Source organism: Orbicella franksi, chromosome 15, assembly GCF_964199315.1.
Source record: "Orbicella franksi chromosome 15, jaOrbFran1.1, whole genome shotgun sequence".
Lineage (NCBI taxonomy): Eukaryota > Metazoa > Cnidaria > Anthozoa > Scleractinia > Merulinidae > Orbicella > Orbicella franksi.
The window spans coordinates 21,075,030-21,092,244 of record NC_138159.1 but is presented as its reverse complement, the minus strand read 5'-3'; the positions used below and the strand labels follow the sequence as shown (position 1 = coordinate 21,092,244).

The 17,215-nt window shown below is 38.3% G+C and overlaps 2 protein-coding genes across 2 annotated transcripts; one reads left to right on the top strand and one right to left on the bottom strand.

Moving 5' to 3' along the window:
* The first annotated feature begins 404 nt into the window (after positions 1-404).
* LOC145469594 (parapinopsin-like) lies at positions 405-11,291 on the top strand. The gene is made up of 2 exons (XM_081453349.1): positions 405-447; positions 9,073-11,291. Exon 2 carries the CDS (start codon positions 9,081-9,083, stop codon positions 10,104-10,106), a length of 1,026 nt encoding a protein of 341 aa, XP_081309475.1. The 5' UTR covers positions 405-447; positions 9,073-9,080; the 3' UTR covers positions 10,107-11,291.
* A 131-nt stretch (positions 11,292-11,422) lies between these two features.
* On the bottom strand, positions 11,423-17,114 carry LOC145469593 (protein CNPPD1-like). Its single transcript, XM_081453348.1, has 9 exons — positions 16,709-17,114; positions 16,496-16,610; positions 15,489-15,570; positions 14,451-14,571; positions 13,924-13,996; positions 13,703-13,758; positions 13,331-13,392; positions 13,088-13,205; positions 11,423-12,842 (listed from the first exon to the last, which is right to left on the bottom strand). The coding sequence occupies exons 1-9, from the start codon at positions 16,727-16,729 to the stop codon at positions 12,192-12,194; spliced, it is 1,299 nt and encodes a 432-aa protein (XP_081309474.1). The 5' UTR covers positions 16,730-17,114; the 3' UTR covers positions 11,423-12,191.
* Between the last annotated feature and the right edge of the window lie 101 nt (positions 17,115-17,215).

Below are 17,215 nucleotides of genomic sequence, written 5' to 3'. Positions count from 1 at the left end.
GCTTAAAATATTTTAGTAAGTTTTGAGCTGACAACATTTTTTAAAAAACCTTGAATAAGTACAAGTATGCACCTTACAACAGGCTAATTTAATTCATAACGTCCACCAGGTTAAAAAGAGGGAATATAGTGAGAGAAAACGTGCCTGACTAACAGATAGAAATTTAAGACTCTAACCAAGGAAGGAAAATTCCCTACAATTGCTATAAAAAAACCTGAATGAAAAATTACTTTGTTTACTTCGACCAGGTGAAACAGTGACAAATACAAGGCAATTTTGTTTGGGCAGGAAGATGAAATGTTTCCGGTGGGTCACTTGAATTTGCATTCATGTCATGAATTCTCTGCTGATATCAATTTGTACTGGGGAATAACAGCAGGTAATTGATTTACCAATGTAGCCGTCAAAGAGAAGCAAGACGAATTACACATCGCATCGAAACTAACGGTGAGTTTTGTGGTTGTCTTTTGTAAACCTCTCGTAAAATTTTACGTTTTTGTTGTTATTTTAAATGCTGTAGTGCAGCCTTAAGTTTTCTTTTTCCGTTAAAAGTACACCTTTATTTCAATTCTTAATCATAATAGCAAATAGTATGACAAGTAATTTGCAAAATCAAATCGTCCCTTGAATTTTATGATGAAAGTTAGTTATTCTATGATAAATCGACTTCCCTTAAGAGTGGAATGGCTTGTGTATATCTTTAGGTTGTACTTTATGGAGCGATATTTGTCATTTAATTTCAGCTAACTCGCGTTTAATTAATAACGACAGTCTGTGATCGAGGTACCATGCAGTCAGTTATAGCATTGTCGTGCTGTTATTAAGCGAACTTTTTCAAAATACAATATAAATGAAAAAACTTGGGCATAGGCTTAAGTTACCAGTATTTGCCTGTTCAACATAGGATCTTATTTGCGAATACAACTTGATCACATTTAAATTCAAAAATGCACATAGCAAAAAGTAAACATATCCTTATTGTTAAGAAATATCTATATGGTTCTACTTAAAAGGTTTGGTGAGGGTGTATATTTTTCCGCATCTAAAACCGTTTTTCTACTTCAGAGAAAAATATGTGATTTTCTAGACCCCATCAAGTTTCAGACCTGACGAAAATACCGACAAAAAATTCATATACTTAGAAAAATTGATTCCCTGCATAAATTAGTACAAGAGCTCAGTCAACAAAGAGTGACTTCGATTGCGAAAAAATTCTGCTAAGGGTTCAAATTTCCGGTTGTTAATAAAGAAACGATGATTTCTTCCAAACGTGCAGAATACCCAATTCTAGGCTAGTGTCTAAAACGCACGCTCTTTCAGACAAAAACATTCAATATCTATAAACGATTTCAATCCGAAACACCTTAACACCGCACTCTCTATGGCCACATATACGAATGCATGCCCCCCTCCCTGTTCAAGGATATGCAAATTTTGTAGGGGCCGGATATGCTTTATTTCTGATTTTTGGTGAACTCGGTTAAGAAGGAAATTGCTTATTCCAGCCATCTTGCCTCTTTTTAGATAACCTTTAGTGATTAGTCCTTAGACTTTACCAAGAATTAGAAATTTCAGCGTTTAAATCAGAATTCTGTTTATAATTTGAACACTATAATTGACTAGACTAAATGTTGTGTAAATTGAAAATAGGTTAAAACTTAAGGAGGCCGTAAATTAACATATAAAGGCTTTTAGTTTCTTTTTTTTTCGCAGCCTCTTTACCTCCGTCCTAAATTAAGTTTATTATTGAATGTTTAAGCGGATTTAAGATCATTTTTTGGTGTAGCAAAAGATTGTTATTTGCTCGCACAAAGTTGCCCTTGGATGCTTGGATTAACCTTCGAGCATTAGCCCATCCAGCATAACTGATTTTTTTTTAAAGAAAATATCGTTCTTCCCGTACTAAAATGGATGGAAACATAACAATTCTTCAGACAAATTCTTTAACTCAAGACTTGTAATTGAGTAAACACCCGCAGTAAACATTCCTCGCTAACGTTTAAGACGTGCTTCGTGACACCGCGTTACTCCACTTTATCTCCCGTTACAACACGTTTTTTTATGTATGTACTTTCAGAGTGATGAACAGCAAAAAAAATGGACACAACTTTACAGAAATTACGCGCACGTTTTTAATGGAAGTTGGCTGTTGAGTGATGAAGATTAAATAAATGTTCCAGGGAAGCCTAAGTAACTTAATTGCCGGAGAAGAGCTTCATTAAATTGTGTACTGCTGGTCGTGTGAATCAGCTATGTAATCGGCCCATCTTGTACTATATTTCAAGATGTTATGTATGCCTTTAAGTGCGGTAAATATGATCTTAATGATTTTGTTAGTGTATGTTGTCCAGCAGTTTATAGAAGGATAAAAGGTTTTCTAATCACCTAGAACGTTTTTCATGAAAAAAGGGAGAAATCTTTCCTAACTAACTCACCGCCTTGGCTTTACATTTTGCATCTTTTCATTGTCAGGCTAAAACCGGATTGACTCCTGACATTTACAACATAACAGTTATCGATATTTTTAGCTCTCGGTGTGAAAATGTTTGGGCTGATTCCCGCTTTAGTCAAAAACTGTAAAATGTCTACAGTGGCAAAAACGCTAATCCACTAATAGATTTTTTTGTCAAATTTTGATCCTTTCAACTCGCGCCACATAAAAAATATTCAATGTATTAGGTTCAAATTACTAGGAGCAATCGTTCCATGCCTTTTGAACATTCAGAGCTGATGTTTTTAAAGCTCGATCAGAAAGGCACTTATGGACTGGAAATGGACAATCATTGTAAACAATTCTTTGACTCTAGGGACGAAACAGTTTCCGCACGTCATTATTGCCACTTAGAGATGAAATTATATCATGAAATAATTTAATGCTGATTTTTTCAGGCATATTCCGGCAGACAGAATCGAGAAATCATTTGCTATGTTTGCCTCTGACCGCAAGTAACTTTCAGCTATTTCGAGAACTTCAGACAAAAAATCCATTGAAAATTTTTTGTCCTCTCCAAAAACCTTTCAAATATCTTCCTGTACGGAAAGGAGGTTTTTTCCTAGCCATAACAGGATATTTAAAACACAGAGATCTTTTAAAACGCCAGTACGTGTTCCCTAAGCCACGAAAGAGATATCATCTTAAAGGTTAGTTCATATAACCATTTCTTGCAATGTAGACGAACAAGAAAACCCTAAACCGAACTGGAAAAACCTGAAAAAGGTACTGATGTTACATGTTAATTCTACCACTTACATTTGTTAATTATCCTCTGTACGAATTCTCAAAGCTAGGAAGTCGCTTATCGAAATAGTAATAAGCATGGTACATATGTTATATTTATCGGTGTTTTTCCGTTAGAAAACTTTAAAGGTACGCATGTACTGAACACATTTAATCCAGTAAATTGAATAAATCAAACACTGGACTTGAAGATAACATTGGAATACTGGCACAATGAGTAATCAGAATACTAGCCGTGAACCTTTAATTTTTCTGGGACTACAGCCATTTCTTCTTTGCTTTTGTCATTTCGAGCCACATGATCAGTTTCAAGACTTGCCACCTTTCTTCAGTATTCAAGTAATTCATTCTTTTTTGCTCATATAACCACTTATTTTTGTCATGTAGACTAACTAAAAAATAACCTGAAAGCACTTCTTACATTTCAGTCAAGGCTATTTCCCTAAAAATGCTAATTACTCTCTTGAATTGTCAAACAAACCAGGTAATGGAAAGCACCGTTACATTATATTTCTTATTTCTATGTTTTTACTTGAATTTAAGCGTTGTTTTTGCTTATTCCGGACGTATTTTGCTGATTAAACTAAGCTAGATAGCGAGGGCCGGCACGGTTGGCAAAATATCATCTTTTATAGATATCTTCTTCGCGTCAATTTGACTAGGTTTTCAAAGGACATGATTAAATGAGCCCGCAATCCTCCATTTATTGACCAGTTTTGTTGCTTAGTAACGAGAAGTGACGTGTGAAAAATAAATATATTAGGAAGTTTCCGTTTAACCGTATTCTGTGACGACTTTTCTGGATCGGTTCGAAGGTCAAACGGCACACGCCTGTTTTTCTTTTCTGTAGTGGATAGAAAATCCTTTAAGGTACTTTCTGTTTATTCTGTAAAGAAAAGTAAATAGGAAAATAACCTTAGTGCGCAGTTTAACTTAGCGTCATACAGAGAAGCCCCTTCGGGGTGCAAGTATGTCAATTTTAAAGTACATTTTCTCTCCTGTGTTGTTTTTTTCTCAGTTTTTTATGTCGAGATTTACGCACGGTGCCAATTCCTTTTTGTAATTACATGTAAAAGCTTCCGACATTGAAACTTTTCCTTGCACATTATCAAGTTCTAGAACTGAAAGATGGCAAAAAACATTCTTATTAGTGGAAAATTTACGCATCTTTTCCAAGCACGTACCGTGTGCAAATAGCGGTAACAAGATATATTAAATTATATGATTGTTCAGACGATGCTTGAAATGCTCGGCACTGTGAGTACTTGTGGTAAATCACTCCGGTTCCGCAGGTCACAAATGTATTTTTTGTCTTTATCGTCTAGTCATTTTCATGTGCATTTACAGGGCAGTTGGAAGTTTCTTTCTTTAAATGGTTTGGTTTTCCTAGATAGGGCAAATATTTTGGCTTTTTTGTTTTTGAGCGAGTTTTGAACTTTTACCAGGCCATGTACATATGTGCATGTCAATACCATCATTGAGGTTTTTTTTTTTTTTTTTTGGTTGTTTCTACGTCATACGAAATAGTAGTTTGATTTCTCGTGATATCATCCTCAACGATTCTACTATCACACCACGCAAAGCGAAGTTGTTGTTAAGAGCTAAAACAAATAATCTAGGTTTCCAGGAAGAAAAATGCGAGCTACCCAATCACAGCAGTCGAATTTAATTGCTGGTATTTGTTTATTGCGGTGGAACCACCGGCGATAATAATTTTAAAAGGATCAAGCACTCTCATCGTTCTTTGGTGTTTCATATATTCTGGTAATTAAACCCAGAGTGGTCCAATTTGGTCACATAACCATAAGAAAAAAAATTGATTTAAGGAATAACTTAAGACGAAGCGAAACCAGTCAACGATTTATGAAAAAAATTCGCTATGAAAAAGCATTTCTGAAAATTCTATAAGAAATATTTAGTCACTGGAGCCACATAAAATACGCGTGTGGCACGCGAATGGCACACGAATTGTGTTATTAGACATCCGTGCTGCTCGCCTTCCAATTTGTAGTGGTAATAGCGCTTAGAGGAGTCCAATTCATCCATGGAGGATTAGCAAAATCGGACAACCGCACTACAGGAGCTTGACTTTGTTTAATTACGATTATGATTACCAACAGGATTGGACGACGCCAAGTCTTACCTTTAATATACCAATTTATCATGAGAATTAGAAAAAGGCCATTTCTGAAAGGCTTTGGGAATATTAAGAAGTAGTCATTGAAGAGAAGGAACTAAGTAGAGCACGCGCGGGGCACGCGAGTTTTGTTATTGAACACCTTGTCATTTAACACCTTTTTAGAGGACTCGAATCGCTCGAATTTTGGCGAAAAATAGGGCGTACTGAGAACCAATCAGCTATGGTCAGGCCACTTCTAAGTTCTTAGGTGTGCGAGTTTATGTTGTAGGTTACTTGACAGTTGTTTGAAGGGCAAGCAAAACCCACTAACACCTTAGGGCGATAACAGCTTTAACCTTGGAGTTGTACGTCATCAAGACATGTGTTTTTAAAAAAAATGGCCGCCAAGCAACCAGCGACGAGCAAGCGACTGGCGGATGTGGACAGAATACTAGGTTTTCATTCATCATTTTGTAAGTAATTGCGAATCCACAGGTAAAATTGGAAACTATTTTTGCGCACTTCATCTAATTTGTCGCAGAGAAGGTTATCTAAATGCAAATATGAAACAGTGAGTCCTGTTTTGCTCATGATTAGGAAAATAAGCTGAAACACTGCTTTCACTGCTTTCCAAGAAGTCAGTCATTAAATACGCATTAATGTAAACTTTATTGCTTCGAGAAAAAAAAAGACCACTTTCCTTTCAGTAATTACTACCTTAAATACAAGCTCACTGATGAAAATTTGTTGTCGGAGAAGAAATTGTTTTCCTTTCGAAATCGACGTTGAGCGCGAAACCACTCTTAATGGACTTCACATTTCAGTTTTCTAACTTTTAATTCTCTGAAATTTTATGATATAACAATTAACTTGTCGCCGAAATACTTGGTGAAATAACTTCTTGCGTTTGCAAAGAGCCATAAGAACGAACACGGGCTGAGTTTGTTGTTGTCACTTTGTTCAAACTGAAGACATGAATGATTTAAATGAATAGAAATCAAACGGTGTTAAAAGCCGAAACACCTGGAAATGGCCTCTTGTCAAGTTATTTTTGTTCATCAGAAATGTTAACAAACCTTTTTAGATTTTCTCCTTCGCTTTTATTTTTGTGAACTTCCGCATCAGCTGCCTTCTCAGACTTCTCAGCTGCCTCTCTTCAAGCAATTCATTTCTCCTTTTGCTCTTCAACTACTTTTTCTTTCTCAGGAGTAATAAAACTCACTGTTTTATTTTCATTTTCGTTTTATTGCTACGCAAATTGAGAATGATACAATCCGGCGAATTTCGAGTGTTCCGCCGAGAGATCAATTTGAAATAAGATAATATGCTTTCGACTTGAATCGGTAGCGAGTACTTATGGTAGTAACATCATTACGTAATGGACAGGTCGTGCTAAGAACCAATCAGATCTGAGGCTTGTAACGGCTATGATTGAATAATGAACTATTGGAAAGAAAAGTATGTTTATAGCCTAAACCTTAGAATAACTAAGACTTCCTAAAGGTCGATAATAATGAAATGTATTAACTTTCTTAAATAAAGACTTTATTTCTAAAGCGTCAATCTTGAAAGGCAAAACCTTTTAACCAAGGCAGGTGACAATGGGTTGGGAAAATGTGTTGATGGACTTCCAAATTCTCCTGGCTGACTTTAAAAGAAACGTATAGCGGTGACAAAGGAGAATCAGTACTTCAAACGTGGGCTGTGCATGTCAGTTCATTTAGCAGATGGTCACCGTATGCGTAAATGTGTTGCTCGAATGTCAAGGCCGTGCATTTTGCTGTGTTTCGTTGATAATGTCAGGGGCCGCTTTTGGATTAGCCACAATTTAGTAAAAGGGCCGCTTCAACGGATCAAGTGAAATATCTTATTGGCGGGCAGAATTGTTAACTGGAGTAAGGCACCCTTGTGTGTAAGTACATAAGTCATTGATAGCACGGAGTAGTTATCTACAGGCGCTAAGCAACGGTATTGTTGACACTTGGCGATATAAATTGTTTCAGCTGAATCGAAGTGTAGCCTTATGTTCCATTCACTGGAGCCAAGGGTCAGTGAGTGTGAGTCAATCGACGTGAGGCCATCTTCTTAATTGAACCAGAGGAACCTGAATGAGGTAACAACAAATTTGACAGGAACAAACAGGGTCAAGATTGCAGATATGTGAGATGAGCTATCATACCGTTAAGGGTTACAAGTAAGAGGCGGAGAATGCCTCGATATAAAAAGCATTGGGCACGAAGTAACTTCTGATTTTTTAGCGCACGTCTGCCAAAAAAGGTGAATTTTGCTTGAAACATTCAGTTAGGTATTAATGTAACAGCGCTATGATTGAAATATTCGCAGTTATGGGACGTCCAGAAAAGAAGTAAGGATCTGATTTACACGTTACTGGTTAAAACCGAATATCGTGCCAACTGAACAGTCATAAAGTTTATATTTTTCTTTAACAATGTTACAGAAATTCTATTGATTTCACGGTGAGGTCAGATCTTCTACATTTAAGGGATTTTTCATGGTGTTTTTCGTAGATATATTATTTAATTAAGATTTTGTTCTTCTTGTTCTAAATTCCAGTTCTGTCGGGAGTCCGAAGAAAACATCTTTGTTGGTTGTAATTCTGTTGTTTTCTACTATGACCGCCGAAACAAAATAGATATATATTTTTGCATGTAAATGATCAGTAAGGTTTAGCAGTCGGTCTATCTTGAAGTTAGAGCTCATTGTGCTCACGTCAAAAAAGATTACAGAACATTACACGGATTACAAGCTAAATTGATGTCTGAATGTGTTTGTGACATGTGCACGAGAAAGAATTACTTCCAATCTTCGTTTTTTTTTGCAATTTCCCGTGACTAAAAGAAAGGAAGAAACAAACACTTGACATACACTGAAGTGTTAGCTTTGCAGAAGGTGTAAAAACTTCAGATTTATTGTGATAACTGATTTACTGTGTTCACTTGAAAAAATTGTGTGCAGATTCGGATTAAGTTTAGCTCCTGAATGCTGAATATAATCTGTTAAATTAGTGTGAGATTGCTATGATTCCAGTTGGTTAATTCAGGATTTGATATTTTTCATTTCAAGTTTCTTCCAATATTAACTTTAATTCAGGACGTCGGCAGGTTGTTTGCTCAAGCAAGATGTAATAACGATGTATGCATATTGAACTGACCCGATATGTTGATCAAGACGAACACGGCTTCCTTCACCTGTTCAGTTTGCCAAAACATTTTCTTTATGATTCAATATTTCTTTCCATGAGATATCATTTGCTGTTTTCTTCTTTACACTGTTTTGTTTCTGGATAGCAACTAAAGATTTACCTACTAATAAAATTGTTACCGGCAAGTTCCCCCACCGGCCACAAAAAAAAAAAGGAAAAAAAAATCTTCACTCTTTTTGTTCAGTTTATTTTTGTTATCACCTGCTTACTGTATCTCATAAAGTCACTTTTTACATATACTTTCGTATCTGAACAAACCATTTTGACGCATCAGTCTCAAGAGGTGCTTTAGATCCAAATTGAACATAAGTGTTTTGAGGCGCTAATTTCCGTAAACTTCGACGTAGGAACTGTTGATCGTCTTACAAAGGGCCCTGATTTCGAACTCACTTTGAGTAGGAACGCTTTTGAATTCTTGCCTCCCTCTCTGTGCAATGTAAACTACTAAAACACAGGCGATAATGGTACGATCTTTTTTTCACTGTTTTGCAGATTAAGAGATGAGGAGTGTGTATACATTTTTCGCGATTTTGTCCTCCCTTATTGGGGGAAGTGGTGTAATCCTCAACTTTCTCGTATGTCTCGTGTACTTCACAACACCTAAACTTTTAGACGCTCCCAATATCTTCATTCTCAACATTGCGGTTGGCGACCTAACGTACTCAATAGTTGCGCTTCCAATGCTGGTAGCGTCCAATGCGCGAGGCGAGTGGGCGTTTGGAGCAGGAGGTTGTACGGCGTACGGTTTCCTCACAACCTTCTTTTCCCTTGGTTCTATGATGCACTTGGCTGGTGCGGCGTATGAACGATACTTCACGCTCTGCAAGCTATTCAACGACGGCGAAGCTCAGTTCAGTCGAAAGAAAGCCATATTGCTGTCCGGAATACTATGGTGCCATTCGTTGTTTTGGAGCCTGATGCCTGCCTGTGGTTGGTCGAGCTACGTGCAAGAGGGGATCGGAACGAGCTGCTCTGTGGATTGGACGTCGAAAGACGCTGTTAATGTATCATACACTATATGCTTAATACTGGCGTGCTTTGTGCTCCCCGTAACCGTTATCGTTTACTGCTACTACAAAACACACAAGGCCCTGGGTGAGTTAAGTAAACAAGCCATACAGAATTGGGGCGAGAACAGCCGCGCCACCCATGACACCCTCCTGGCTGAGCGCAAAATGGTTTGGATAACAGTTGCCATAACAGCAGGATTTCTAATCGCTTGGACACCGTACACTCTGGCCTCGATAGCTGCCATTCTGAAACCAGGCGTGGTGAGCGATATCGGTGCTTCGATTCCAGCATACATCGCCAAATCCTCGGCTTGCTACAATCCAATCATTTATGTAGTCATGTACAAGAAGGTACGGACCAGACTGGTGCGCGTACTGTATTGTAGGTGTAGTCGGGTTCAGCCCGGTGCAGGGTCAGCCAACACTGAACTAGCAACCCATGAGAAAACTGCAGGAGTACGCGGATCACAAAATCAACAGACTAACTCCTCTCCATCTACTGGTGGACCACGTTAGTCTGTATAAGACCAATCGGCGTTAATCGCTGAGATTTGAATTAACAGTAGAACATTTCACTTTTCTTCAACCGGAGACAGATTTGTTGATGCTGTATCCATATGCATGACCTAAATAAGCTCAAGTTGCTGAAATGTTTTGACTCTTTTGTTGGGATTCTACTCCAAGCCGGATGACAGGAGAGTCTGAACCCTCACAAAGTCACACAGTCTTCCACTACTTCAGTACCCCGTGCTGGCAACGGAGGAAGACAACTACCTGAACGAAGAAAACTTAATTGTCTGCGAGGATGGATCGACCAGGTCTAGGTGCCAAAGTAATTCACGATCTCGCATTTTTCGTGGATCGTCAGTACTTATTCCTCGGACGTGCTGAAGCCATTAAAGTTGGAAGGTATAGGGTTTTCTTGGAGGACTCCTGGTTCGTGCAGGTTAACGTACTTTAGCCAAGAATATCACCTACGTATCAAGAAGTATTTCTCAAGATTAGGGGAAATCTAGTAAATGATTAGAAGATGCAAGTTTACCCAGTGATCGACCAAACAGGTGTTTCAGCCGTTGTAGTCTGCTTACCGATTATAAGCCAAGAATCGGCTCCGTCTAGGCATCACATGCTTATTCTGATATGGGACATATGGTAGTACCGTGCTTTGCCGCAGAGTTCCGAACCAGAAATAATGTCTCGAATTGCGCATATTTGTTAAGTCTTTGGCTTATTCAAGCCGATTTGTTTACGGAAATAACGTAGATAAAATGAAGGATTATGATGTTTGACAAGTTCAGGACATTTACTAATGCATGAAGGCTTGTTCGTGAAAATAAGCCTACGTTAAATTCTTCAAACGTGGTTAACACGGAAAATGAGAGATATCCGCGCCGTCCAAATGAACTGTGATCACTGGTCTCCGCAGACACATCAGTGAATAATAACTAAAACGTTAAATAATGGAAAAATTGCGCTTTTTGGCTGGTGGGGTGGGGAGTAGGGGGGGAGGGAGAGGTCATTTGTCCTCCACGATTGTCGGTTCTTAGCTGTGTTGTCGTAGTTTAAGCTTTATTGAACGCGTTGCTAACACATCTACTAAAGCGACTTCATTTCGTTTCGAGGGCCTCTTAACCAAAAGGAACGAAAGTTTGTTTTTTCCGTTCAACGCATTGTAATAACTCTCCCACTCGTTTTTATCTCAAGCTAATGCAACCCTGGAAAACATTTTCCCCTGGTTCCAAGTTTGCCTTCCTTTAGTGCGCCTCCTTTTTGCGTCGACACCATGTTGGATTTGGTGAAACCATTAGAGATTGTATATTCACTGAGTTCATATAAGAATAAACTTTACTGCAGTAACATACCCTCTTACAAAAACGCAATCTTTACGTCAGAATTTAAAGTTTGTTTGTTTCCCCCATCGATGTACAAAGTATACAAAGTTGAGACAAGAGTGAGAAAGAATTGGTACGACTGTTTACATTCTCGTTGGGAACACCACCACTTTTTCTCAAATGCCCCTAATTTCACTTCACATAGCAATACCATAATGGTCACACCTTTAATCACGCTAAAAGAAGGGTCTAGCTCTTAAAGGAGCTACGTCACGGTTTGCTCATCGTGAAAAATTTAGCCAACATTTTTCAAGTTCGTCGTTTATAATCTGCGTTAATCTTCTCTATCCTTGACTATCCTTGATCCTTTATGGTTTATTATTATATCTTTGATGTTTTTCTATCTTAGTATGCTATTATTTTCAGGTTTCCTTCAATTTAAATATAATTTTGTATGTGGCCAAAATAACTCAAAAGCGTTTGAAGGAGCTCAGTCACGGTATTTTGAGTTATTTTACCTGAGTACAAAATTACCATTCAAAGTTAACCTTGAATAATAGTTTACTAAGAGAGAAAAACACTATAGAGATAATAATAAACCATAAGTGAACAAGGATGGTTCAGAATGGAGGAGATTGACACGGATTACAAACGACGAACTTGAAAAATTTAGGCTGAACTTTTCAAAATGCGCAAGCCGTGACGTAGTTCCTTATTTGGAGTGTTCGTTACTAGGAATTTCGCCCGCGTTCGATTTGATGATCTGCTGTCACGCCACACAAATGTAACTGCCGTTTGTATGGCGGCTTCTGTACCAGTCATTGTATTTCATTCCACCTGAGAAATTCGAGAGAACAAAGTCACTTTGAATCCGGCCTGTGGTAAAACTGTTCAAAGACGTCGAAGGACAGGGATGTTGAAGAGCAAGTTTTCGCGATAGAATTTGAGAAAACACGAGAGAGGAAAGTCCCAGATGATCAGGCATGTCTCCAACAGTCTTCAGCTGTTCGGGAGTACTTTTAGATTCGTGAACCGCCATCTTTGATCCGTATCGCGAAGATTTCAACTTGTAAGTGAGAAAGGAATCGTTTTCATTCTTCTCTGGTCCCAGTCTTGCTTCAATATCCGCGGGTTTTACTGTTGCCTGTTCGGTGTAAGCTGCTTTAATTTGCATTGACGGTCGGGATTCGTTCCGAGGCTCCCGCGCTGTCTTTGCCGACAGAGAAGCTTCATCTTTGCCTCGTCGCCGCGTTACCGCTGGCCGATGAAACCTGCAGGCCGTTTCTGTTGTTAAACAGGGCGCGGTTTGGATTGGGGCGAAGCTTTGGTGAGTGTGGTGGCATTGGTGACAAGCGATCGAGGTCAGAGACAATGCCAAGGACAAACTCAGCACGTAAGCCACGGTGCAGGCGCACAAAACCTACAGAACAAGTAGCACATTTAGTTTTAGAGTTCTAACTTACACGGAAAGCAAAGGCATTTCATGGCCAAGTTGATTGAAGGACTGAACACCTAAGTTCTCCGCCAACTGCAGTATTAGGATAAGTTGCTCACTGCAAGTCACAGGTTCGCCTTCTTCTGGGAGAGCTACTACATAAATAAGTGAAGGATTTTGAGAGAGTCTATCCTGTCCGGAATCTTTAAAATGTTAAAACTTGCACTTACCTTAAGTACTTCAAACTTGAAAACACCCAAAGTATGGAGAAAACCCCAGTTATCAAGTAGCGTGCACAGGTCGCCATAAGTCAACCAACCACGGTGTAGTCCATGTGATGTCGCCACTCTACAAGATCAAGACATCATCACTACAGGGTACTTGTTTTTATATTTCAAACACAAATTTGTTCTTAGTGTACATGTGTATAGACAGTGTTCTTTTGAAAAGATGGAAATATTCACTTGTAATACCTTGACTCCACTCTGTTGACAAAATCCAAAAATTCCCGATTGCTTATGAAAAGTCTCCAGTCCTGCAAGAAATCAACAGAATGGCATGATCACGAGGTTGTTTCCTTTGCAGTGGTCATTTGGGTCATCCCACCAAACTTCACAAAATAATTACTCACCCATAGATGTACAAATTCTCCATACATTTCTTATGGTACCGGCTATGAGAATTTTGTAATTTATCTACTGAAGAAACCTTCCACTTGGTATTCAACTTCTTTATTTTTGTCTTGTATTCTGATTGGCTGTATTTTCTACAGCATTGACTCAAATAACTAGTACATATGTATTTCTTTATTTACAACTGGAAGTTTGTAGGGTGACAACACTTACAATGGATGCCAAGAATTCCATTTCTAGTTTGTTCACATCATTCACAGTTTTGCTTCCTGAAAACCAGACAAAAAGTTTGATCAGATGTTCTTATGTACAGACATCTTTTGTACAGACATGCTATGTTTGTGGTACACTGTTGCAACTATAATTTTCAAGGATATTATCATCTTCTTTATGTCAACCTCGCAAACATAAAATCATAAAATTCAATCTCTTGCCTGCTTTTGCCCATTCATCATTAAACACTTCTTCATCTTCCCCTTCATCATACAGATACTTTGACGCCACCATCTATGAACACAAAAATACAAGAATAAGCTTCTGACTATGTAGCAACGTTCTTGAACTGTTAGCAAAAAAGTCTTCACTCCCAAGATGAAAACATAAATTCTCCTGACTGAGTGACCATTATACATTACTAAAAGGGCTACACTGTAGCTGTAGATGTGAGAAGTTGGTTATGTTTCAGTGTATGACCACAATTTCCCCTAACAAAAAATTAGGAAGTTGATTAAGTGTCAAATACAGTGGAACCATGTTAATCGGGTCACCCACGGGCCACAAAAATCTGGCAGTATTAATGGGGTTGCTGTATTAAAAGGGTTCTTTAAATAAGAAAGTGACTGACGGAACTTTTGTTTGGGCCAGAATAGAGTGGCCAAAATAATGAGGTGGCCATAAACAGGGTGGGCGTAAGGTGGGGTTCCACTGTACGATGTAAAATGTTAATATTATCATTAGTTACCATTGATATCAAGAACAAGTCAGATGATGTCACCCTGCTCAGGTACTCTGGGTTCTTCTGACGCAGACGTTCAGAATAAAGAATTCCCATCATCAATGTACAGGGGGATATCTTGGCTCTCCTGAGGAAAACAATGAAGGGGGGAGTTAACTGGTATTAGTGATGTGTGGTAAACACTTCGTCTTCAGCATGTTACATATGTACATACTAAGTGACTTAGAGTTGAAACCCAGCAATTAGAAGACTATAGAGGCCCTGTTAAGGCAAACACCGACAGGCGACAAGAATCTGAAATGGCGACATGATGGAGCCGATCAGAAATGACAACGAACAATGAGCCACTCAAGCAAAATTATGACAGCAACAAAGAAAAAAGCAAAATCCACAGCAATATTGGCAGTGACTTGCAGCGCATTCGGCAAGAAGAAATTGTATTTTACAATTACATGTGATACAAGCAACTAATAGCTACTCACCTAGCCAATATTCTAGATCTGTTAGACGATGAAACACTGCCTTGGCAGATTTACCCTTTTCTGAGTCATTTCTCTCTGCATTCCCGTGTCTCACTTTAAAAGAAATTCCGACAGCGACATGCGAACTTTCCAAAATTGCAACGTCAAAAGGTTTGAGTTTCAGACTGGGGACATACATGTTAAGACCCCCCATACCAGGGCCTCACTATATGCAAGTTGATTTCTGCAGATAATTAACTAGTGCATTTACATCTACAGCTGTACATAAACATCTCATGTACAACTTAAACACCAAATAATTCTCGAAGGAGCAACAGAAGTTTTGATAATTTATCTACCCCATCTCAAGTCTTTTACATACATTTGACAGGAATCAGACCGAGGCATGGTTGTTTGAAGGATGAAGAATGCTATCTAGTGGATCACTGTCTCATGGAGATTTTTTTTAAACTTGTTTTGCTAAATAGTGATTATGAATCACTGGCGACAGGCTAATGGTTGTTTATTGTACTGGAGGTGAACACATGTTTACACATAAGTTGCATTCCCATAGTAACCTTACCTTGAGACAACCATGGCGTAGTTTGTGTCAAGACATTTTCTTTTCGTAGGTACCACAGAGCTTAACACCTCCACTGCCACATCTACACAGATAAAGTAAAAAATAGAATGGATACCTTCCAATCACTCATCATATGTTGCGCACCATCCCTTAAGTACTCAAATCAAATGGCTCCAAAAAATCTACACAAATTTGTAGCAGCCAGCCTTGTTGATATAAACGTTGTGGTTTAATTTTACCCTTGGTACAATTTGGTATTTCCCTTTGTTCTGGTGTGTGGTAATATGTTAATACATATATTTTAATGTATACTAACCAAAAGAAAATACCAAATTGAACCAGGTTAGGGGTTATGTTGAACCACAAAATACTTCTAGAAGACACCATGGGCACGAAAGGAAATGTATATACTTTTCACATGAAGGAAACAAACAAACTGTTCACATAAGAAAGTGTTCATACTGCAAAGGTACGGCATAGAGCAAGATTCGGCTGTGAAACAATGACTTTGTAAAATTGTTGGGACAAAATTACTATATACACTGTAAAGTGTTTATCCCCTGATATGAAATTCGCTTCTAAATTCTTATAACTTTTTTTTCGTAAAAACATTCTACGAACTGGATAGAAAACCACTACATATACGGGCACAGTACCTCCAAATATATATTACCGATCAGTTGACTGGTCACTTGATGCCAGACAATAAGAAAGTTATTAAAGCTTATACAGACTGATCTGTGTAAGGCACTTATATATTACATTGAGTATGAATTTTAGCTCATCAAATAAACCACACGACATAGCATTTTGCATCTTGGAATTTTTTCACCAGGTATTCTGAATGCAACGAATTAAAACGTCGTCGTTTACCTTTGATCGTTGCCAGAATGTTTAAGAGCATCGTCATCACCAAATTAAAAGAAGAATTAATTACGAATAGAATAACATGCGAAGAAAAGCCAAAACACCCAAACAGAACAGGCCATCATCATTCGTTACCTTACCTGTGACGGCTAAAGATGGTAGAGATCGATCGGAATACTGACCATAGTACAGGGTTTTACGAACTCGATCTCTGAACTCAACGTGACTAGCAGTGCCGGCTAGAGGACGAGACTCCTACAAAACATAAGTTATAAGAGGTAAGCTTAAGTCATATTTTCAATCGATCTAGAATGTTTTCAGCCCTTGATTGTCGAAATTAATTACTTAATTACCTCCAGGTCCTCTTTCCCCATTCTTTACGCTTTCCAGAAGCTAAATTATGAACAATGTTCTAAAATTTCCTTCGAGTCACCACCACTCCTTGCGACAACTTGCTGCAATGTTATCGCCTGGTTCCCAAGCAGCGCGACAATTGTTTTTTTTTGGCGGGGTGGGGTTGAGGCAGTGAAACAAGTATGTTATGTAAGCGAATGTAAGTGTCCTCTTCCACATGGTCTTCAAACTCTTCAGCAAATGATTGTATTTCATTTTCGATTTCAGTCATCGTGTGATAGTTTCCAAATGCATCTGCTACATGCATTTTAGCACCAAGTTTAATGGTGCTGAGTTTCGTGTTCTTCAATTCAAATTAATTTTTCACCGGAAGGATTTTTTTGAACGCACTCTAAAACAACACAGCTCAGTTACAATAGCTTAAAACCGCGTTTCAGAAACGTTTTCGTGGCATGTTGTGTTTTAAGCTTTGTTATTGATATAAATTCAATCCGGGGAAATTAAGA

Excerpts from the sequence above, each read along its gene's own strand:
- LOC145469594 (XM_081453349.1), top strand. The coding sequence starts at position 9,081 with ATGAGGAGTGTGTATACATTTTTCGCGATTTTGTCCTCCCTTATTGGG.
- LOC145469593 (XM_081453348.1), bottom strand. The coding sequence starts at position 16,729 with ATGGGGAAAGAGGACCTGGAG. Across the intron at positions 13,393-13,702 it reads TGGAATTCTTGGCATCCATT|GACTGGAGACTTTTCATAAG; the intron begins GTAAGTGTTGTC and ends GATTTCTTGCAG. Across the intron at positions 12,843-13,087 it reads TCAAGTTTGAAGTACTTAAG|GTTTTGTGCGCCTGCACCGT; the intron begins GTAAGTGCAAGT and ends CTTGTTCTGTAG.